Source organism: Pelmatolapia mariae, linkage group LG8, assembly GCF_036321145.2.
Source record: "Pelmatolapia mariae isolate MD_Pm_ZW linkage group LG8, Pm_UMD_F_2, whole genome shotgun sequence".
In the NCBI taxonomy this organism is placed as follows: Eukaryota; Metazoa; Chordata; class Actinopteri; order Cichliformes; family Cichlidae; genus Pelmatolapia; species Pelmatolapia mariae.
The window spans coordinates 7,962,362-7,985,844 of NC_086234.1; the positions used below are offsets into that span (position 1 = coordinate 7,962,362).

General features: G+C 40.4%; 1 protein-coding gene across 1 annotated transcript in view; it reads right to left on the bottom strand.

Annotated features, from left to right (window-relative positions):
• The window catches only part of LOC134633098 (heparan sulfate glucosamine 3-O-sulfotransferase 3A1-like), a 35,121-nt gene extending 32,441 nt beyond the window's left edge, over positions 1 to 2,680 (bottom strand). The window contains exon 1 of the mRNA XM_063481955.1: positions 1,886 to 2,680. Coding sequence (XP_063338025.1) covers positions 1,886 to 2,454 — 569 coding nt within the window. The 5' untranslated portion in view covers positions 2,455 to 2,680. The remainder of the gene's footprint in view (positions 1 to 1,885) is intronic.
• Positions 2,681 to 23,483: the final 20,803 nt, after the last annotated feature.

A 23,483-nucleotide genomic window follows, 5' to 3' on the forward strand; every position in this document is an offset into this window, starting at 1 on the left:
AACAAGTGCTTCTGAAGTGCACAAAAACACCTTCAGATGACCTCGGGCCAGCAACTTCAAATGGATTCAACTCAATCAAACGCTTCCAAAAACCCACAAAACAGGAAGATTCTCAGACTGTAGAGGAGAGCTGACAAGATGAACTCCCGTAGAGTGGGCCGTGCTGTTGTAACAGTTATTTATGCCTCTTTCATTTCAAGGGTCCTTCTGTTTTAAATGGGCAGCATTAAGGCGAACCGGCACTAAGGTCTGTCCTTGGAGGCACGGTCCAAATTCCAGAGAATCTTGGCAACTCCTCGGGATAGATGGGACCCTTATGGATATAAAACCCCACAATGGATGAATAGGTAAACAGAAGGGTGTGAAAGAGTGATGGCAAAAAGAGAATGTTCACTCTCAGAGAGGCACAAAGAGGGAGGTGTGTGAGTGGGAGATGGGAGAAAGCCAGAGTGTTTGGGGGAGGAAGGGTGGGAGGGTGAAAAGGAGAAGGGTCTGGAGGGAGTTGTTGGTGAGAGTTAAAGTTTTGTCTCCAGGCTTTTAGAGGGTGCTGCGTGTAGTGCTAACTCAATCAAAAGGTGAATTATACCTCCTGAGACACTCAGGTAACCTTTCATTATGGCCCTAATCCTTCTTAATAACAGAGCCGCAATGTCGGCAATGCCCCATTACACAGAGAACCACTGAGAGGAAGAGGCATTATTCCCCACAGGCCTGTGGAAATGTGAACACAAAACACTCACTCACACACACTCGCACTGACAGATGAAATCAATCACAAATTTGACTTGAGTGAGAAAAACGCATCGCACTCCGTCACTGGGAAATTGAGACATTGAAGGAGGGTAGTGTGTTTATGCGGGATCGGTGTTTAGACTTCTACTTTTGCCAGACAAGATTTAAAGTGATCAGAATTAACACTCAAGTAATGCTGTGTGTCGAGAAAAAGAAAGAAAATGTCAGCAAGGCAAGGAAGTTGTGGGTTTTTATTTATCTATTTTTTGTCTTTGCTTTTTTTTAACATTCAAAGTTATTTATTTTTTATTACACACACGGACAAACTTTGTCCTTATGCCACAAAAAAGCAGTCAAAAACCTTCACTGCTGTAATTTTTCTTCAGTAAATTGTTTTTGTTTCAGCTTTTGTTGATGAAGAGTTTTTCACTTTCTCTGGATTTTATAAAAGCACATGAGATTGACAATCTTGGATAAAGCCTCATGTCTGAGTTTTGTTTTTTAAATCCCCTTGATAAATAATTAACTTATGAAATCTCCGTTTAAGGTCTTCGAAGAACTTACCACATACATTAAAGTATTCACTACTAAATTATTAAAGGTGAAAGAAATTGATTTTAAACGCTAAGAGAAAATTACTCCTCAACACTCTGATTTTTTTTAAATACTTTGATTTACCCTTGTCTTATTTCCCAGCCTAATGAAGCCTTAAACTCTGACTCCACTATGGCTCGAACCAAAGCAACTTAAAAGGCAGTCAACCCGAAAATGTGAAACAAAATGAGCAGCCCGATAACATCTAATGAAAACAGGCCTAATGTAGCTTTCATAAATCAACAGACTGTCCTCAGTGCTTATTCCAGCTGCAATTAGGCTACCTCTATAAAAGCTGAGATGTTAAATAAAGATTTCTGGGTTATGAGGAACAGCCTTTATCAGTGATGTGGTTGTGGGGGAAATAAAATGCTGGAAAAACACAATCTATCATCGTGGCAATTTAATGACCGAAAACATTGCACAGATTTCAAGGAGACTGATAATAAAGTTGGGGAATGTTCAGGCGTAATATTAACTAAAGTGTTTAAATTGTGTTTGTGAGTGTGTGTTTTCTCTCTCTCTCTTTATAAAACAATTTACTTTATTAAATATTCACCTGTACCACTCCAGCCCGTTGTGGTAGTTTCGGTCGAAGAAGTGCGGCTCGGCTCCCACGGCTCTGATGTCAGGATGAACCCGAAGAAACTCAAGCAGAGCCCGGGTCCCTCCTTTCTTTACCCCGATGATGAGAGCCTGAGGTAGCTTCTTGCTCCCCTCCCCGAGCGGACTGACTTTACCTGCGAACCTGGGCGACACTCTCCTGGAAACGACTAAATCCGGAGGTGGCAGCACGAGAGCCTCTTCGGGCAGCTCCGAATCCTGCGTCGCGCGCTCATCCGCGAGGACCTGTGAGGTGCGCGCGGCGGTCCCGTAGCGGTTCAACTCCGATCCGCCAGTCCATTCATATACCAGTCTCTTGGTCCTCAGCGAACTCAGGTCCTCGAAAAGACCAGCAGTCCGACTAGAGGAGCCTCTGGGCGGTGAGTTGCCGGAGGTGGTGGTGCAGCTTTCGGTGAGGAGGTGCAGGAGGAAAAAAGAGGCGAGGAGGGAGCACAGCATGACCACCGCTTTCCTGAAGATGCCTCGGGACGGGGGGTCCAGTTTAGTGATGCGGCTAAAAGCCATACCGGTCCCTTGGTGGTCGGTGCAGGAGCCACAGCCATGCTAGGCGCACATCACTGAGTCTTCTTGCCATGAAGGAACTGAAGGAAGTCTCACCTCAATCTCCTCGAAAAGTGCCAAATGATGGATGCCTGCTGTGAACAGGTGATTAAAAACTTGCCCCAATAACTGTGCCACAGTATCCCCTGAAAGGTGAGCGTACAGCGAATCATACACACAGGTAATAAAGTCTGTGCTATCCTTGCTCTGTAAAGGATGCTACCACATCTCTCCCTGACATACCAGCAGCACGTGTATAGAGTTGTAAACTTGTCTCGCACGTCAAGTTTCTTGACAGGCACCTCTCTGGCCAATAATATCAAGAGAGAAGCAGATAGGAGCCAATGATATTCCAGGTGGGGGCGGGGACACTGTTGCACAGCCACTCTGCGAAATTAGATGGCATCTGCATGTGCAAATTAAAGTTAAAATTATCCGAGGGGGGGAATGCTACACACTAAAATACACGGTAGAAAAAAGTACAAAGAGATTCGCGAAAATCCTAAATAAAGGCAGATATGCGCATTTCAATGAATTTATTTTATGTTAATTAAGCCTAACCTCCTTAAGGTCATTTTCTGAGTTTTAAAAGAATGATCATATACACTGTAACTAGTAAAATACAGTCAAATTCTCAAAACATTATAATGCATAATAATAAACTCTTGAAGGTTTAAAACACGCATTACGCTAAACACACACTACTTCGTCTGTCATGCTTGCAGGAACAATTTTGCAAATGTTAAGTGCACCATTCCCTCTAAAATTACTGTGGCAGCATCTACCCAGATGACAAAATCACTCCTCAAATCTCCAAGACACTCACTTTTTTCTCCCAGTGAGAGGGGCCACATGCAACCTAAGTGGGGCCACCAAAGAAGATGGCCTCCGCCATGAACTCCTTTTTATAACACATAGAAGAACAAAAAAAGTGAAATAATGATAACGGGATACATTATTTCTTTACAAGTGAACAAGAACAGAACCAAATGTTTCACATCTGCTCCTGCCTTTTGGGTATTAGCATGAGAATGTGCAGGCAGTGCTTCAATGCTGCACAGCTCACTGCTTGAGAAAGCCGATGGAGACCTCAACACTGGGCAGTATTGCCAGTGCCAGATGTCCCCCCATGTTGTTGAAACAGTACAAAGGGGGTGTCTCGCATTTAACCAACCACACCCCGTGTCTTTTCTCTGTCTCTCTGACATTGGAGGGATGTCCAACCCCTTCAAACCAACCATTATGACTCCTAGCATTCCCTAGCAGGGGTCAAATGGCTTCACATCTCTGTTTATCATAGACGGACACTGTTAAAATAATGATGCTCAAAAAGAGAATGGTCTCAGGACAATCGAAATGCTCAAAGTTTTTAGATTTATTTATTTACACACCTCCCAAAATTGCTCCAAGACCAGAGGTCACAAGATAAATTCAAGGGGTCACACATGATTAATGGGAAAATAGATAATCCAAAATACATGTCCACACAAAGCAGTGCTTATAAAATCTGTAGTCTCACACTTTTAGTCCAGCAGTTTTATGCAGCAGTTAGACAATCCATAATCGTAGTAAAAAAATAATCATATGTTACAAAACATTGTTATAACTAAAATCTTGCATTCAAAACATTACTTAGTGTTTGAGTGAAACACAAAGTGTAAAAGTACTACTAGCAAAGTAATAATTTGCTTTCTCAAAATACAGCAGAATGTCCCCTTGAAATCATTTTTGTTTTTATATATATATATATATATATATATATATATATATATATATATATATATATATATATATATATATATAATAGCAGCTTAGCACTGATTCATTAATGTGTAAAAAAAAACAAACAAAAAAACAAAACAAAAGCATTTTAGTGTTATTTTTAAAAAATAGTTTCATTTAGTATTGGGCAGTTAATCCTTAAACAATCAAATGGCTTAATATTTGTACCAGAATTTTTTTTTTTTTTTTTTTTTTTTTTTTTTTTTTTTTGGGATCATTGTGAAATCAATAGAGTAAAGTCTATACTTCCTGCTGAAATGTGGCAAAATAATGGCATAAAACAGAAAACCTCATTTACTTAAGTAATAATTAACTGTCTTTTGGAATAATAATTTATTTATGGAATACAATAGAATTGAATTGACACGATAATTTTGATTATTTGGTTTTAATGGGCTGTTAAAAGATGACTATTTGATGTTCTCTTATATCAGCTTTAATGGAGGTAGACAAGGGAGAAGAATAAAAGGAACAAAAACAGTCAGGACAGTTCTTAAAAATGTCTTTTTCCAAGGTTTTATGTGTTTTAAGTTACTACACAGTTTGAGGAAGGGAGCTCATATTAGCTCAATACATCACACATATTAAACTTGTGACAAGGGGAAATACATTTCATAAGGCGTATCATGTTTCATTAAACCAACTAAGCTAGGAATCACTAATTCAAAGTCGTTGATTATTCTGATACTGCTGTTGTCATCAGCAGCTCCTGAGCAGGAGCTCTTTCATGGGCGTATCCTGTGCCTACTTTGAGTCGGGACTAATGTTTGTGTGGCGACACATACTTCCATTAAAAAAAACAAAAAGCCAAAAAACAGCATTTGGTGTGTAATTACACACCCAGACATTGGTGCTTTTAGAAAAATGTGCAAGCAGTCTGGAAGGCATGTAAAAACGTAATTCTGCTTTCATCTTCACCATTTATCCAAATTGCACCACTATGGTTGCACTGACGCAGCCTTTGTGGAATCTTGGATGCAGATTTTAGGGTTTCAAGTTTAAAAAGGGAGCACAAACACAAACTGTTTGTTATGCTTTGAATATATTCTTGCATTTTTACTTTACATAATGGATAAACTCTCAAGAAATGCTGTGGGAAAGCAAGCATGCGCCAGGGGACAAACCAAATAAGGAATGGCGGGGCTATGTGTTTCTGATTGTTGTTTCATAGAAATGTATTAACCATACCGAGGCTAGAGCATTAGCTCTCTCAAATGCACTATCAACGGTGAGAATATACTCATGCAGGAACTGTTTCCATTGCTTAGCTGGCCAAGTAGTTAGACTGTGTGTCTCAACCATACACATAATCTCAAGACAGGTTTATGAATTGAGGTTTGGGGGCTGTCAGTTTAGAGGAGACATCTTTACTGCCAGTATTACAGCTTTACATTTTTTTGACCTGAAACCTGTGGTGATAAAATTCTTTTTTTTAATTAATTTTGAATTCACAGCGCAATATTTCTTTTTAGACTGGAATTAGAAGTCTTCTTTTAATGGATAAGAGAGTAAGATAGATATTGAAATATTGTCACAAAAGTATAATGTTTCACGAGGCAAACACGGCTACAAGCAGATGCAGTGAGTAAAAATGTTTTACAAGTGGAAATTGTATAGAGATAATTTATGACATGCTCCGTGCTTGAACTGCAACTGGTGTTAAAAAATTTCCACACAAGCAAAGCGCCTTGGCACCAAATGTTTGTCCCCTAAAACCATCTCATTTTGAGAGAAACTGAAATGGCATTACCCACTTAGGGGCTCAATTAGATAAATTAGTAGAAACATAAAAAATACAGACTGTAAATATAATGACAACCTATTGTATATATGTAAATATAGCGACATTCACCAATTCTCATAAGCAACAAATTTTTAATATTACATAATGAATGCAAATTTCAAATGCTGTCCTTGCACATATGTGTATGCTGTGTGAGCTCTGACTCAGTGTTTACCTGAAACAGGGTGTTTTATTTCCTCAGCGCGAGGGGAAATGTGCTCCCTCTATATACACAGCTGTTGGCCATTCATAGTGGTTGGGCTCTTCTGGTCTATTGGCAGGCCGTGCGCAGCGCAGGAAGGGTTTCTATTGAGCACGGAAACCCAAATAAATTGTGCTCTTAATCAGATTAATGCTCATCTGAAGTGGGTTATTTCTCTGAACAGACTCAAAATGTCAACATACATCCAATTTGAATAAAGCACACGAGTAATTACTCTCCACTCATCAAAGCATTATTGTCAGAGCTTTGTTTGATAATGTTTGGAGCAGCAGCAGCAGCAGAAAAGGAGGAGGTCACACATACAGTAAAAATGCATTTTGATTTATAGATGTTACCATTATTTTAAAGGGAATATTGTAAAACTCAAGTTTTTAAATATCCTGCAAAACTGATGTAATTTGTTTTAAAGCTATTATCAAAACTATTGTAATTTATATTTATATGGGCAATGGGAGGGGCAATGGGAGGTGATAAATTCAAACTTAACGACGTGCACTCTAACTGAAATAACTCATCCTGGAGTTTGTGTATGGAGCGCTTCATTCTGTGTCACATTCCTTCCTCCAAGAGGCAGCAGGATGCAACTGATTATGAGAGAGGCAGGCAGGATGGGGAGGGGAGGTGGCCTGCCAGGGTCAGACTGTTGCATGGCTGCGTGTCCAGATCTCTTGACTTTCGGTAAACAGGCTGGTGTGGGTAAAACAAGGTTAATTGTCCAGAACAACTGTCCAGAATAATCTTTGCTCAGTTGGAAAATAAAATCATGGTCGAGGCATGTCAGTGCACTGAGTATGAAATGTAACCTAGAAATGCTCCACATGGGAAATTTCTAGCAGGGATTAAACTCTCCACTGTTTCAACATGAGATGTATTCTCAGTACTTAAAGCCCCTGAAGACTTGGTTTGTAATCTCCAGTATTTATCTATAATATTGAATACTCAGCAACAATCAAAAACTGAAGCATGCTGGGGTCAGATGAAGGTTCTGCAGATGTGGCAGTCGCCTTGCAACTAAGTAAATAACTCCAACAAATCATATCAGATTCTGTTTACTATACGTAAAGAAGTATGCAGTCTTACAGTTTATTAACAGAGTAAATTTCACTTGAAACCAGCCAGACAAGCAAGAATCTAAACACAAATACAGGAATTAACCTGAAATGAACAAAGCTGTTCTAAGTGACAGAGATAGGTGTATTTAGCATGATCTCAGATCGTATTTGCACATCACTTCATAAATTTAGCTGCACCGGCTCTCCATTAAATTCAGAGTCTACTTAACTTAAGATTTTGGTTTTGACTTCACATTCGGTGAACTTTTACATCCATACAACCCCAGCAGGTCCCTGAGGTCATGTGATCAGGGCCTGCTTGCTGTGCATCATGGAAGGCTGTGAACTAAAGAAGACAGAGCTTTTGTAACAATGGCCCAGAGATTCTAGAACTCACTCGCTATGAGCCCGAGATCTTTGGACTCTTTGATCTCTTTTTAAAAAAGCAGCTTAAAATGTCATCTTTTGAAACGTGCTTACTTTTTGCTAACTCTTTCTTTTGTTTTTGGAGTATTTCTGTTCTGAAGCACTTTGTGATATTTATTTCTTAAAGTGTTCCCTGGCACTTTAGGTGTCTTTTATTCTTTTTCATTCCTCAGCATTGCCATTTACAACCATTCTGGTGGACAACATCGATATAGAAAAGACTCACAAAGTCCAGGAACAAAGTCTTACTCTGTTGATGTCCTGACTCTGCTTAGTTCCTGGGATGAGGCCAAAATGTGGAGATGGTGCTGGGTAATATGGGATTGATATTGGTGTCCAAATGACCAGCACTGATGATGCATCACATGAGCCCATTAGAGCATCATTGGACAACATGCTGTGTTCATTAAAAAGCAATATGTGAAAGTCTGATCTGCCATTTCCTGCAGATTAGTATCTGCTCATACATTCAAAGACGACAGCTAAGCTGTGGGTTGTTTTAGCCTCCACAGGGCAGTGTAATCACAAAGCATAGATCTACCAACTGTGAGTACGAATTAACCATGTTGCTAACTGAGCCTGAAATTGTGTGGAATATGAGGTTAGGGCCTACAATCTGGCCAAAATATCTTCATACTGTTTTCTGTCTTAACGCCATGATGGAACCCAAGCAAAGTCAATTAAAGAAACCATTTGTTGAATCAGGTGTTTTTCTGCATGGGTGCAACAATGGTATGACTTTTCTATTTTTTTTTTTCGTGTCCCACCGAATATCTCTGACCTGATGTATTTGCAATATATGCAGAGCAGAATCTGTCTTTTTTTTGGCACTCAACCATGATTCATGTCAAGTAATTGACAAAATACAGTATCACTGAACATATGGAAATTATATTAGCGCTAGGAGTGAATATGCAATGTTGTGGTTTTAAGGCATGTTGTGCAACCACAACTGGGACTTAATTCAAGTTTTTGATGATGTCATAGCAATCAGACCCATTTAAAGCAATTACTCAGAGTTGCACAGTAGATACAAATCACTAGCAATATCATCTTGTGCCTGTTCTTGTTCCCTCTCACCTGTTTTTCCTTGGAAGTGATATCAATCAGTCTTGACACTTCTGTTTATCAATGAGCTCGGTTTTGTGTGGTCCTCAGCCCACATGATATGTGAGTGTAACCCAGCCTTTCCCCCAATGGACATCCGAGAGTCAGAACAACATCCAAAACAAACAAGACGTCAGGTTGTGTGATTATTGTGCATAGTTAAATTAATTCTTTGTGAAAGCAAAGCAGAGGGTGACAGGCTGCTGTCATGGCCAGAAAACCTGAAGGTGTGCAGCTTGATGTATGGAAAAAGACTCTTTTGGAGATCGTAGCCCACCCGCCGTCCCATTAATGAGCACTCTAAAGAGTTTATGAATGGAGATGCATCAACAGACAAGCCTGCAGTACTGGATATGGTGGATATTGCCTTACCTCTAGAGAGAGCTCAGTTGCTAATGACAAATGGACGGCTGAAGTAACTGGAAAGATATTTATCTCTTAACATTTTACCCCACAAATATTCCATCTTTTCCTAAGCCATCTGTGAGATGTGCTCATATATTAAAGTAAACGTTTTAAAGCTGTTATATAAAAGACATTTTTTTTCTTCATCTGAGCAGCAGCCCGGCTGGAAACCACACACTCTGAAAACACCTGAGTTTGGTCCTCCTCGTCAGCGAGGTCATGAGAACTGGGATGACTGGCAGTGAGAGCGTGTCCGTGAGTATGTTTTGGGGTGACGTTTAAAGAGATCAGCTTACTTCTGATGTCGCCACCAGATGTCCTGGGGGGGGGCTGTGGAAGACTTATACAGAACATCTTAAATTTATTAAAAAGGTTATTGGCAATGATTAAAACAGTATCTGCGAGGCAGCTATCAGATTATATGTCACATTAGATAAAGTCAAAGGAGGTAAGTATGACTAAATATTTCATATAACCACAAACTCCCATTTTAAATTAAATTACTTAGGAGGGTTGATGAGGAGGAAATCTGTTCTGAGGTGATTTCTCTTTGTCAGTTGAACAATAAACTTCCCACTGCTCATAGGGCTGTGCTTTTTTTTCATACTTCATGCGTAGGTGAAGAGGTGACCTCTCACCCAACACTGGCAATATATACATCAAAGAAGATCTTGGAATGAAATCTACTTTGTTAGTGTCAGTAGCTGGCCTGGTGGTGCCTCCTAAGATGATCTCAGGCTTTCGCTATTTAATGACGTCTTTTTTTCCCCCAGGTACCTCAAAAGTCTAATTAAATTTCTGCCTAGAATGACTCGTTAATAAGAGTTGCAGCATGAAAAACACCCTGTTAGCTTTGTGCATAATAATTTTTATTATCTATTTAGCATCACCACTTGAAAATGATACTTTTGGATTAAAAATTATTGCTTTTTTATTGAGTGTCACATCCCATTAGAGTTGCTGCTTACAATAGCCACTAAAATATCAGACCTTCAGTTATGTTGTATTTAAAAACTATATAATTGATGACTAACCTAAAAACCGGTTAGAAATAGTCTTTGGTGAGTCTGTGTGAATTGTAGTCTCAGTTTCTACTTCTTAACTGGTACGAGTGGCAGCCGGTGTGCTCTTCTGCTGCTTTAAGGTATGACGTGTTATGCATTCAAAGATGCTCTTCTGTATCTATGGTTATAACAAGTAGTTATTAGAGTTACTGTTGCCTTTCTATCAGCTCATAGCAGTCTGGTCATTCTCGTCTGACCTCTATCATCAACAAGGCATTTCAGACAGAGAACTGTTTGCTGTTTTTTTTCTTTTTTGGAACATTCACTGGAAACCTTGGACATGGTTGTGTGGGAAAATCCCAAAAGATCGGAAGTTTCTGAAATGCTCAAAAGTAGCCCAACTGGCACCAACAACTATGCCACATTCAAAATCATTTAAATCCCCTTTTCTTCCCCCTCGACATAAACATACATATCACTTAAATCAGAGTGACATCACTTCAACACTGCTGTAAGTGGCAAAATTATTCACTCCACCACTGATCCCTCCAGCTTCCAAATATGGACTTTTTTGTGTTTTAAATGTGGAGCATAATTTTATATACATGGACATGAGTCAGTATATATGAGACAGATGGAAAATCTTATTTAAGGGGATGAAATTAATCTTGGGAAACACAGGGAAATCCATGTCAAGAAACACAAATTGATAGAGGTCATGATTATCTTACAAACTACTGTGCTGCTTAAATTCTGTGTCAGGTTTAAATCCCAGCATCCTCTGTGTTCCTATCACTTCATCTTGTTGTGTGAGTTATTTGTTACTGGGTTTAGTAGTTATATTTGGGGTTGTTTCCTGTTTTATTTTGATAGTTAGCTGTTCTTTGTGAGCTGCTTTGAGTTTTACATGCCACTTCTGATTGTCTTGATTATCTGCACCTGTGTGTCGTTCTTCCAGCTGTGCCCACATCCACAATCTGCCCCTTCTGTGTAAATAGTCCTGTCTTCATGAGGTCATATGTTGTTCTCTTTTTTGTGTCCCCGAGCAAGTTCCTGGGTTCTGTTAGTTTGTTTGCAGTCTTGTACTGCTGGATTGTTTCTCTTTGCTTTACTTTGAGTTGTAAGTCTGCATTTGGGTCCACATTTTTACATTTTGGGATGTTTTTAAGATAAAAGAGTTTACATTACAACAGGTTTAGGGCTTGCAGAGCAGAGATACAAACAGTGAATCAACAAGAAAAGGGAAGAACCGCAGATTTGGCACAATGCACATCACAACCATTTGAAGTATTTTTACATTGTCCACATAGTCTGGACTATTTTTCTTTTTGTGGGGTTTTTTTTTTTTTGTTTGTTTGTTTGTTTTTTGTCTTTGGTACTCATGTGCACCACCTTGCTAGTTATAAATGCAATGGGAAGAGAGTGGGGAGACGCAGTGCTTATGCTTCAGAATTTCATCCAGTGGTTCAGAAAGCGGAATAGCGTCTTTAAATGCCTACCTTTACAACAAAGTCAGTTAAAGTTAATCACTGCTGAGTAAGTAAATGCATTAAAGCATTAAATATTGCTCAACCGAACTGTAATCATCCCACTAAAGGCTAGACACTTAAAGTGGTGAAACTGCTAAGGCTATTAACAGATGAGTCCCTTTGCTGCTAAACATTAACTGAGATCCATCAACAGCAATGAGACTGGGGACAAATAGTATACTCTCAGACAAACATATAGACAGCCACATATGTTGGGAAACTAACACAGAGACATATTTATACAAAGTTAGACACATTTAAACACCCACACATCGAGACAGATGTGATCACTCTGACAACTCGAGCACATCTGGGCTAATAGTTAGGTATGTGGAGGTTTCCCAGTGGCATTCACCTCAACAACCCAAATGTCCACTCAAACAGACTACAATGGTACAACAATGCGTTGTGTATATCTGTGCATTTGGGTACTGGGGGAATCTCAGTTTTCTTCCATTCTCAATCTGGCAAAACTGTTACATTCCACACATACACAGTATCTTAGATCCATTCTAACCTTGATGAATTGCCAAAGGAGGTGAAATGAGAATAAAATATAGTCTTGTAACACAGCCTTTCCGATCATTATTACTGCTGGTAAGATGACAGGGAGAGATAAAATCAAAGTCTGGCCAAGGTTGTGTCAGCTACCCATCATTTGTAATGAGCATGGGGGAATCCAGATGGGTGAAGGGAATCAGTTGCATTGCTAATTAGTGGGATAATTCAGATGCTTATGATGCCCAGGAAAGAATAAGCAAAACTGGATGTTTTAGTGTTTGAAATGTACCTTACCTATCTTTCCTATTAGCCTTAGCATATCAGCAAGCACTCAGAGGAAGCTAACAAGTACATGCTCTTTTTTTTTAATTGATACCCAGAAATTGTAAGGAGTGAAAGACTACTTTACATAGAGACTGGTGGGGCGGGGGACTATCATTTAATGGGAAAGAAATCCAGGATAGCTGAATCTCCCGCTCCTGCAACTGCATCGAACATCACCTCTGCCCCCCACCACAATGTCAGCACAACCTCATTTCGAAGTACAGATGGGAGAGATAGGGCCAACACCTCTGCCGCCACAATTTGACACAACTAATTTAAAGCTGGTCTTTTATGGAAGTCTGGAATACATTACCTTGCCAGAACATAATAATAATGGAGAAGCATCAATCAAACAGGCCCTGTGCATACATTGTGTAATAAAGCTTATCTCTGGTTGACACAGTCTGTCTGACTCAGCCTGCCCGCCAGAACGAAACTATATGTGAGCTCTGCCATCAGGCGCTGGTTAACACTGCATAAATTTGCAGTTTAAGAGTCAATGACATTTTAATAAGGTAAAGCTGACAGCTTATGGCTCGCACACAAACACCCGGTTGTTTCCAGAGACTCGGAATCAAAAAATAGACAAGGCCAGAAGTCCGTGTCTACACAGAGTCACGTTGTGAGAAAGAATGTTGTTTCTTTGAATATGTATACCCCCCTCAGCTGTCAACACACACACACACACACACACACACACACACACACACACACACCCCTACCCCTCCAAATTGTCAGACACTGGTGCCCCCTCCTCTCCCGTCAAATGTTTCTATAATTTTTTCCAGGCGTTAACTGGATTCAGCTGTTTGTGAACTGCTTTGGCTCTCATCTCCACTTTCCATACTATTTAGAAGGGACCTTTTTTTCCCCTTTCTTTATTTCTGATGTATGGTTCGGAGCTTGTTTTGCTGACGGTTCTCACCCACCGGCACCTCTGAAAGTCCTCATTGTGTTCAGGCAATGTGATGTCATGCTGCACAGACACCTGGGAGTTTATGTCAGTGTGTGTTTGGATGTGGCTTTTCATGGGTGTCTTACATGTCCAGTGCATTTAGGACAGCTTAGAGTTTGTTAGCTATGATTCATGAGGATGATGGGTGGCCATGTGGAATTTAAAGGGTAACAAGGCTGTCTGATTTGTCAGCTATGGTCATTAATAACAGCAAAGGTTGAACAAATATAATTTTGCATTTACATAAACTGAGCAAATTTGAGTATTTGTGCAAAACTAACATTAGTCTTAACATATACCAGAAATATGTCGTATCTGTCTGACCCTTGTGGAAAATAACTGACAAATTACTGGAATATTTGAGAATCTATTCCATAAAGCCTGAGCAATTTCAAACCAAAATCTAACCGCTGTTATTCTATTCTACAGCTACCAGTCCCCCTTGTCAGTCAAACATCTGCTGTCTCCTGGCATTGCATCAACTTTGCAGGCAGTCACTTGCTTCACGACAGAGGTCACAGACAGGACTATGACGGCTCCACATGGGCTGGAAAAACATCAGCTTTACAAACACACACATGCATTTTTTCCGTTCTTCAAACAAAGCCTTTAGCTCTCTTCACTCTTTAGGGCCTTTTGCATCAACTGGGATCTTGCAGCAGTTGTCAGCATCCTTCTTTTAGTTACTTCTTCTTTGGAAAGAATGCCCTTCCACGGTAATCCACCAACTCCAGTATGCTCAGCTTTTATACTTTACTTGGATCCCCCATTAAATCCTGCTGCAGTGAGACCTAATAACATTTTGGAGAGCCTATGCTTACCTGCTGGCACCTAATACATCACATTTTGCATAGGCTTGACACCCAGCCTACAGAGGAATGGAGGAATGGATACAGGCAGAGTGAGGGTTAACGGGGATGAGCCTCTGAATGTGGACTGTCACCCGCTGTCACTGTGGCTTGGGCATTCTTGCTATTAGAAAGATCATTGGACTACATGGCTCATTGAGCTACAACCATTTGTTGTCCTGCTTCTTCCCTTTGTAATGACAAAAGTCAGAGTGAGCTCAGAGGAACCTCAGCGTGATGGATCTCAAATTCATCCTGCAAACAGTGAAAATAAAAACATGTCTTAAGCAAGTAAGGCAGAATAGAATAGAATAGCCCATCTGTTTTTTCCTTTACTCAGTACAGCTGCGAATCAGCAGCGGAACAATGTTAGACAGTCTCGACTAAAACATTGTTAACTGAGACACTTTGAACTTGTCTAAACACATCACTGGTTAGTCCACAGTCAGTTTGTGTATGCATGTATTTTCTGTCCTCCACATTTTAAATGCTGGGTTGCTGATATCTCATTAAGTGACAGCCAATCCGGTGATAAGCTGCAGTCAGACAGGATGAATCCCCGTCTCGTCTGCAGGTCTTAGACGCCACGCCAAGTTCAAACACACACAAGCAAATATGGACCTTTGAGCACATGTGTACAGTGCATAAATACACACATAAAGAGACGTACACAACATCCTCAGCTGTCACAGTCTTCACAGCTGATTTACCATCTTGCCTTTGAAAATGTGGACAGCCATATACTTACCGAGCAAGGCAAAGGAAGGATAAGACTTTTATTTTAGGATGGTCGTGTATCACCTCAGACAGTAAAAATAACTTTTAACGGTGCTGGTTGTTGTACTCTAACATCTAATTACTTCATGATGTATTCTCCTGGAAGCGAACAGTATCTGTGCTGTGCTGTTTACTACACTGCTGTTCAATACAGAGAAGCATATATTAATTTGAAACTCGATGCCAGACTTCTAGTCTGTGATGGCACCACTTTGGCGATGCTTTGATTATAACAAGCTGTGACAATATATTCACCGCCACTATTGTGGGGTTGCTGGGCCTCATATTATTTTCTTGTCAGTCATTTGATTGGTGGTGTTTGTATGAATTCAAAACTACCATGAAATTTTTTGTTGATATCAATCACACCCAAAGCATGAACCCTAATGACTTTGGTGTAAACAGTCACATATCCAGTGTAATATCTTAGCAACTGGCTTCCCGCTGCTGCATTTCAACATTCACTTCATGTACAGAAGTATTGGGGCACACCTCTTAATGTTTGAATTCACATATTTTCAGTTCCCTTGCCGTGCAATCTGCTTTTGCAAACATTTGTGAAAGAATGGGTTTCTAAGAGCTCACTGAATTCGAGCATTTGTTAGATGCCACCGCTACAATAAGTCACTTTGTTAAATTTCTTCCCTCCTAGCTATTCCATGAGCAACTGTAAGTCACATTATTGCAACATGGAAGCGTTTAGGAAACACTAAGTGGCAGTCTATGTAAAGTTACAGACCAGGGATGCAGAGTGCCGAGGCACATGATGCATAAAAGTCTCCAACACTCAATAACTACAGAGTTCCAAACCACAACATCAACAGAAGAACTGTGCACCAGGAGCTTCATGTGATGGGTTTCCATGGCTGATAATCTCTGGTATGTGTGATGTGTATGTGGCCCAGTATTTTTGTCCATCTAAACTGTATGCCCCAGTACATGGTTACAATTCACTGTTGTTTTGTTACATCTTTAGGAAAGCTGCCTCCAGGGAAGTCATGATATACAGTGCTGGTATTTAACATAACCATGAACGATATCATCATTAATTATGCATATGAGGATGTCATAAATTGTCCAGTATGAGTACTATTATTGTTTTCTAAGACTTTAGACTTTCAGCTACTATGTTGCAGTCTGAGCCTTTCTACACACTTCATGGCTAACGGGGCAGCTGCTGTGGGAACAATACCAGGAGACTCACTTGCCAATTAGACTGAGTGACATACACAGGATCAGTTAAAGTAGTTTTATAGTCCACAAGTGGAAGTGGAAACTATAAAACCCAACCATCTCTTGGGTTTACAGAGAATGGTCTGAAAATGTCCAGTGTGCGGCAGTTTTCTGTACAAAAATGCCTTGTTGATGCCGGAGGTCAGAGGAGAATACCCAGACTGCTTCAAGCTGATAGGAAGGCAACAGCAACAGGAAGCAGAGAACGGAAAACAGAGGCTACAATTTGCACGAACTAACAAAAATCGAACAATAGAAGACTGGAAAAACATTACCTGGTCCGAGTCTCATTTGCTGTTATGACAGTTGGATGGTAGGTTCAGAATTTGGTGTATAAAATGAAAAAGCGTGGGGTCTTCCTGCCTTGTATCAACAGTTCCATCCCTTTATGACTGTGTACCCATCTTTTCACGTCTGTTCACAGATTAAGAATTAAGGCAGTTTTGAAGGCAAAAGGAAGTCCATCCCAGAACTAATAAAATGTAAGTGTCTGATGAGTGCACACTATATGCTTAGTCCAGAGTATGGTACATTTATGTAAGTAACTAAAAGTTACAAAATTTCTCTGGATTAGTTTTGTTGCAAATATGCAGACAGACATATGTGGAAGGACATAATGCAACACAAAGGTTCAAAAATAATTTAATGAGGAAAAAAGAGCTTTTATTATATTCTGCTTCTGAAAATACTATCAAGAAATTTCAAATATACAGTACAGTGAAAAAATATTTGCCCAAAACAACATACAAAGAGCTGCAGACATTACTTACATCAATGTTCATGATTCAACGATAAGACACAAGAAAAAAAAGGCATCTGCTGAGAGTTTATAGGTATAAACCACTGCTGACCAAAGAACTCAAAGGCTCATCTCATGTTTTCCAAAAAAAGATTAACAAGACTTTTGGGAAAATAATGTGTGGACTAATGAAACAAAAGGAAACATTTTTGGAAGGTTTGCATTCTGCTACGTCTGTTGTGAAAGTAACACAGCATTTCATAATAAGAACATCATAGCAACAGTGAAACACAGTGGTGGTAGTGTGATGATCTTGGGTTGTTTGCTGTTTCAGGTCCATTGTATTGCATTGTAAGCAGGTAAAGACTGCATGTACTGAATTAATGAAGTTAATGTGAATGGATGGTTCTGATTGATAGTAATTATTTTGGTTTTTTCTTTTTAGATTTCTAGTAAACATAACAATCCTATTATCAGAAATATTGTTGTAGTTTGTAATAGTTGTGCAGTTAAAATCTAATATAGTGACATCACTGCCACCACTGTTTAGCACTGAATAAAAGAAGCAATGTCTTCACCCTGTTCTGTGCCGTTGAGCCTTTATTTTCTTCTGAGATTTCATACCTTTTGGCATGCAGAACTCCATAGTGAATGCAGGGTTTACAGTCAGTCAATCTCAGATGGTGTGATAATTCTATAACAAACACATTGACTTATTTTTAAGATGTGAAAGCTGATTGCACACAGGAAAAGCATCCCCTTTTTTTTACCGCTTACATATGATAAAAAGTGAGGCTCTTTTATGACGCGTCTTGCCTCTAACTATTTTATTAAAAGCGTGTAGGGGGATCGACATCTGTGAAAGCCAAGGTTATGTTTTAGTGCACATTTGTGTGCTATTACGGATGTGCTATGTACACCGTGTATTAGCTCATGTTTACATTGTGCCCTCTCCTTATAACAGTCTTTATAGTACGCTCGGATCCTTATTACTCAAACGAGTGCAGGCAGATGGAATGTCTCCAACTGCTGCAAAATGGCAACTTCTAGAGATGTCAGTTCTCCCTAAACAAACCTGAAGGCTTTCGACCGGGGCTGCCTTGTGTCATGCACAGCTCTAACTCATCAATGTCAAGCCAAAATGCCTCTCTGCTCCTCTTCTCTCCTCTCAAGAACCTAATTACAAGTCACGTATTAGGACATTACTTTGATCCAGACACTTTCCCTGACAAACCAATGTATTGAGCTAGCTAATCCCCGACATGCTAAATGGCTACCTGCTTTGCTAACCTTTGATCTGTTGAGGTTAGTACACGCACTGGTCCAATTACACTCGAGCTTTTATGAGAGGGCAACAACGTGCTCTTTCAAAACCAACAGGATTTAAGCCTTTTTATTACAATGTGAGGCTTGTTTCTCAGACAGCACCCTAAAGTATTAAGGATTAGACTTTAAGGGGGAAAATTGACTTGGCCACTTTTTTATTAATGTACAGCCACATTTTGGCTTGTTACATGCTTTAACCCCTGGCCCCAGTGGACCCTAAAAACCCACCACAGCCACTGGTAGGATTTCAGCCATGCTGTTTGAGGTTAATGATGTCTTGGCAAAAGAGAACAGCTCAGACTGTGAAATTAAGTTGTTAGATGCATCCTGCATAACGGAATTATGCTTTGTGTTGTACTATAACTGAGATTATACGTTGGTTAGCTCAAAAATCAGTTCGAGGTTTTGAGGTTTCGAATTTTTGGCGGCGAGGGCAGCTTAGCTTTTTAAAGTTAGCTTTTTAGCATATTAGTATATACATAAAATATTAAACACTATATCTGCTACCTATATATTCCAGTATGATGCTTAAATTGTTTCAGCAGACCATGAGATCTGTGCCGAACACACCTTAATGTGTTTGTGTTTTTCTGCAGAAGCAAGCAGCAACAGTTTCAGACCTCTGGTTAGGAGCCCCATGGGAACACTGAGCTGTAATGGACAGAAAACTGATGAAACCGCCATTCCCTGACAGCCCAGTGTTTAGGCATTGTGTTGCGTAAAGGAGGGGGCGAGTGTGTGTGTGTGTGCCTGTAGCAAGTGTATGGATAACTGCTCACTAGGGTCTTATAGTCAGGCTGGGGAGGACCGATTCTAATAAGAAACCTCTCCATCTGCTCTGTTCACCATTTCAAGCTTCCCCTGCTTAACTGGTCACATTGGAAGAGATTAAAAAAAAAGCTGGGAAGATCCAAAGGACCAATTTCATTTCAAAACTCAATCCGCCAGTGCACGGGATTTGCATAGCTAATTAGATGCTGTCTTACCCTTTTTTTTTTCTCTCTCTTCCCCTCTTCTCCTCCTTCTCCTCCTCCTCCTCCTCCACTGAGCCTGGCTTTGTACTGACAGCAAAGGGAGGCTGAGCCCCATGCAAAGACCTCTGAACTGAGCTTATCTGGCTAAATGAAACACGATGTTTCTAATGTAAACTATTTTGCAGCTCATCACCAAACCTCAGTGTCAGCTCAGGCTTCCTCTGGTGGTTTTTTTTTTTCCTCGTAACTGTGAGTTTGGAGAACTTACGCCTGGCCTACTTTTACAGTAAAGAGTCCCTTATAGGTTTATTTGGCTATGTTTGTGCTGAATTATGTGGGGATTAGTAGTGTACAGTAGATTAAGCCATTTTACTCTCCATCTAGCTACAAAGGGTGATTACGAGCCCTCACAGACAGATTTCTGCAGCTTTATTCAGCCTTCAGAGAGAAACATTTGCTCTTTTCCAAACTTGCAGTGGCAATTTTTATTTCTCCCCCTTTTCCTCCATGTCTTTTGTTTCAGCCCCTCATCCTGTTTCCTCCTCCTCGTCCTCACTCATATCTCAGAGCCCGCATATACTAGAGAGGGGTATTAAAACAAACTCCCCGGTGGTTGGTTAAATCAGCACACACGATGAAACACATTGTTGTTTCTCGATGACTGAGAAAGAAGAAGGGAAGTGCGAGACACAGCGGAGAGACAGACACAGAAAGCGATGAGGACGGGCGGGGAGAAAACCGCACTAATATGCAACCACGTGTAATCTTGAGTCAAATGGGAATCACTCCATATATGGCATTAATTTCTGCAAAGCTTTACACCTAATCACCCCTAAGTGCTCTTTGGATCAGATGTGAGGCAAGGGTCTCGTAATCATAATGGGAATAATAACAGTCTGATGCTTATGTAAATGATCAAGGGAAGAACGATATTGTGGAGTGAGTGGAAATGGCTAATGAGGGTTCAGGAGTTCAGCAGGGGCATTAGAAAATAAAAATGTCTGTGTGCTTATACTGCAACTGCCATTCCACATGAACAATGTCTTCACTATTGATTTTCAATATTGTATTCTTGTCTAATGACATTTTAATGATTCCAGGATTGGATGAAGACAAATATTTTTCCTAATCTGTTTATCCCCATTAACAGAAATCAGACACAAATGTCAAAGATTTGCAGAGTGTCTGTCAGTGTCTCCATCACTCTAATGAATGTAAATAACAGCTGCGCTGAGGCGCTCCGCTCTTCTCGGTGCAGTTTTGCTGTCTCCATGTCTGCCCGAGTTCTCCTTCCCCCATTCATTTTCACTGTCAGCCTCTCCCACATATGGACTCCCCTCTGAATCTCTCGCGTCGCTGAGAGACTTTACACTGTGTGTTTTCTTAATCATCTGCAAATTAGCCCCTTGTCGCCGATAAAATCCTCAAATCCCCTTGGCTTCGATCGCCCCGTCCAGCCTCGAACAAGGCTCGAGCGAGCGCTGCTGGAAAACTCTGCCTCACCGTCGTCATTTATTTTCACTACGCTGGAGGAAAATACGCAGTGTTTGTGTTTGTGGATGTGTTAAAGGCCCACAACGTTTGGGTTGTAAACTCTCCTCTCTAGGCTGTTAATTCCAAGTTCAACATCGGCTCTTGTAGCCGACTGTGTGTATGCTGTGCTACATGTGTGCACATCCTGCAGCAGGGTTTGGACCCCGGCTGCATGCTGCCTTGCTGGTTTCTACGCAGGCCTCACACATCAGAACCGCTGCTTTTGTTCATGGTAAGGCGCATCAGATGAAATAAATCACAGTTGCTTTTAATCAGAGTGAAGCAGCACAGGGAAAGCCTATAAATGATGGGCAAAAGTTAGCTTCTTTTCCTCCCATCTGTCTCCATTTTTTTTGCTCTGCTGTCTTCTAACAAGCCCTTTATCTTCCCTGCTTTCCCACTATCGCTTTTCCTCCTCCTCCCTTAACTTTTCCTGTGCTCACTACTATCTCTCAATGTCCTTGACTGCTGGGCTCCTCCTGTAAACAAACTGGGGAATCACATTTTGGCATTCCTGAAACAACTCTGGATTTGATTTTACAACCCAATTAAAGTTGAGCAATAAATCAACGGGACCCAGGAACTTTCTTTCTTCTTCTTTTTCTTTTTTCTGCCTCTCAGTAGGCACCTCTTACAAAATTTAGGACTCCCTTGAGCCACAAACCATTATGGGAACAGGTCCACTTTAACAGAAATAAAGCAGAGAGCAAGAGACCTCTACAGAGTGTTTACTGAGCAGAGACGGCACTGTGGGTGTCCTATCTTTGTGTGGAATGCCAGCACACATGCACGGACACCCACAGGCACACTCGCTCACCAAGTCGTGTAATCACTCATTCGCACTGTACCTTCCATCTCTTCCTCTTTAAATATGTCGCTTTCACACACACACACACACACACACACACACACACACACACACACACACACACACACACACACACACACACAAAGTGGCATACCTGACTAGATATATACTAAACCTGTCACTAAAACGGAGGGATTTGATTCATCAGAAAAAGAAAAAAAATCAATAGTGGAATATTCTCCACTCTACTAGTGTCCCATTAATCTGCTGCTAGATTAAAATGTCACACAGAGTAGTGGATGTGAGCTGCCACAGAGCTGTTTTTCATGCAGCTCTGTGCCCCAGACAGTAATTGCACGTGCTAATCAATCAAAGGGATGTGCACAGTTGTCATTTTTCATTACAAAGACAACAGACCACAACAGCCTGTCAACTTTGTGAGAGAAATGTGTGTTAATGACTTATCAATAACTGCCTGCAGCTGCGTTGATGCGTTGAGACAACGGGATGGAAGATAAGAATGGAAGGTAGTGTGGGAAGAAAATTAACCTGTGAATTGCAATTGTAGACTTATTTACCTTCTACTGGAATGCAGAAGAAAAAAAGATAAAATGATATAGATAAGAGTCACACTCTCTGCTGATTAACTTATTGTTGGACTCGTGGTTAAACATCTGGCAAAACGAGACACTTGTTGAACAAATTTGTAAACTGTTTGTATCGACTGGAAAGCTCAGCAGAGAGGGAAAACATCGGGGGAATTCTCAGTGTGGTTTTAGATGAGCTGAATAAATGAATGTGATTCTACTCTTTACATCAGCTGGTCTGCCTCTGAAGAAGAAAACAGACTGTCATACCATGCCGCAACCTCTGGGACTGAAGAATTACATCAGAGCCAGAGTCAAAAGCTGCAATTTCTCTGGTGGCCACTAGAGACTGGTTCAACCTTTTTTGCGCCACGGACCGGTTTATGTCCGACAATATTTTCACAAACCGGCCTTTAAGGTGTCGCAGATAAATACAACAAAATAAAACCAGTACCGGTATTAAAAAAAAGAAGACTTATTCATAACACATGGGAAAACACCTAGGGAAACTGAGTTAAAACAATTAAAAAAACAAAAAAATTTCACACCCGAGCCTCAACTCTCGCAGCCTGGTATCAAACAACTCATCCGTGGCCCGGGGGTTGGGGACTGTTGGCTTAGAGTTTAAAAGATGACCGTAAGAGAGCTGTGCATAAACATACCTGCAAACCTTAATGACCTAAAGCTACACTGTAAATGAAGGGAGGCAATGATAAAGCCAAACAGAAAACAATTGCTTTTTCCAGAGGACGGAATAAAGTGTAAAAATGTTTTTTCACCAAGCTGAAATTATAATTACAACCTATCCAAAATGTATTTGCTCCAGTTTTGGTGAGTGACATTCTCAAATTTTATTCATATGTTACCTTCAAAACACAAGATGGTGTTAGGCATATAAAAATGAGGTTTCAAAAAGTGAGTCCCCAAACTAATGAATAAATATTGAATATTGTCACAAGGGTTATACCGTCTCTGAGTCATGCAAACAATAAAAATATCATTACTGAAACACCAATATCCATCCAACATTTCTGGCATACATACTCGATACTGCTAAGTGATAAATGTTGTGAGCAC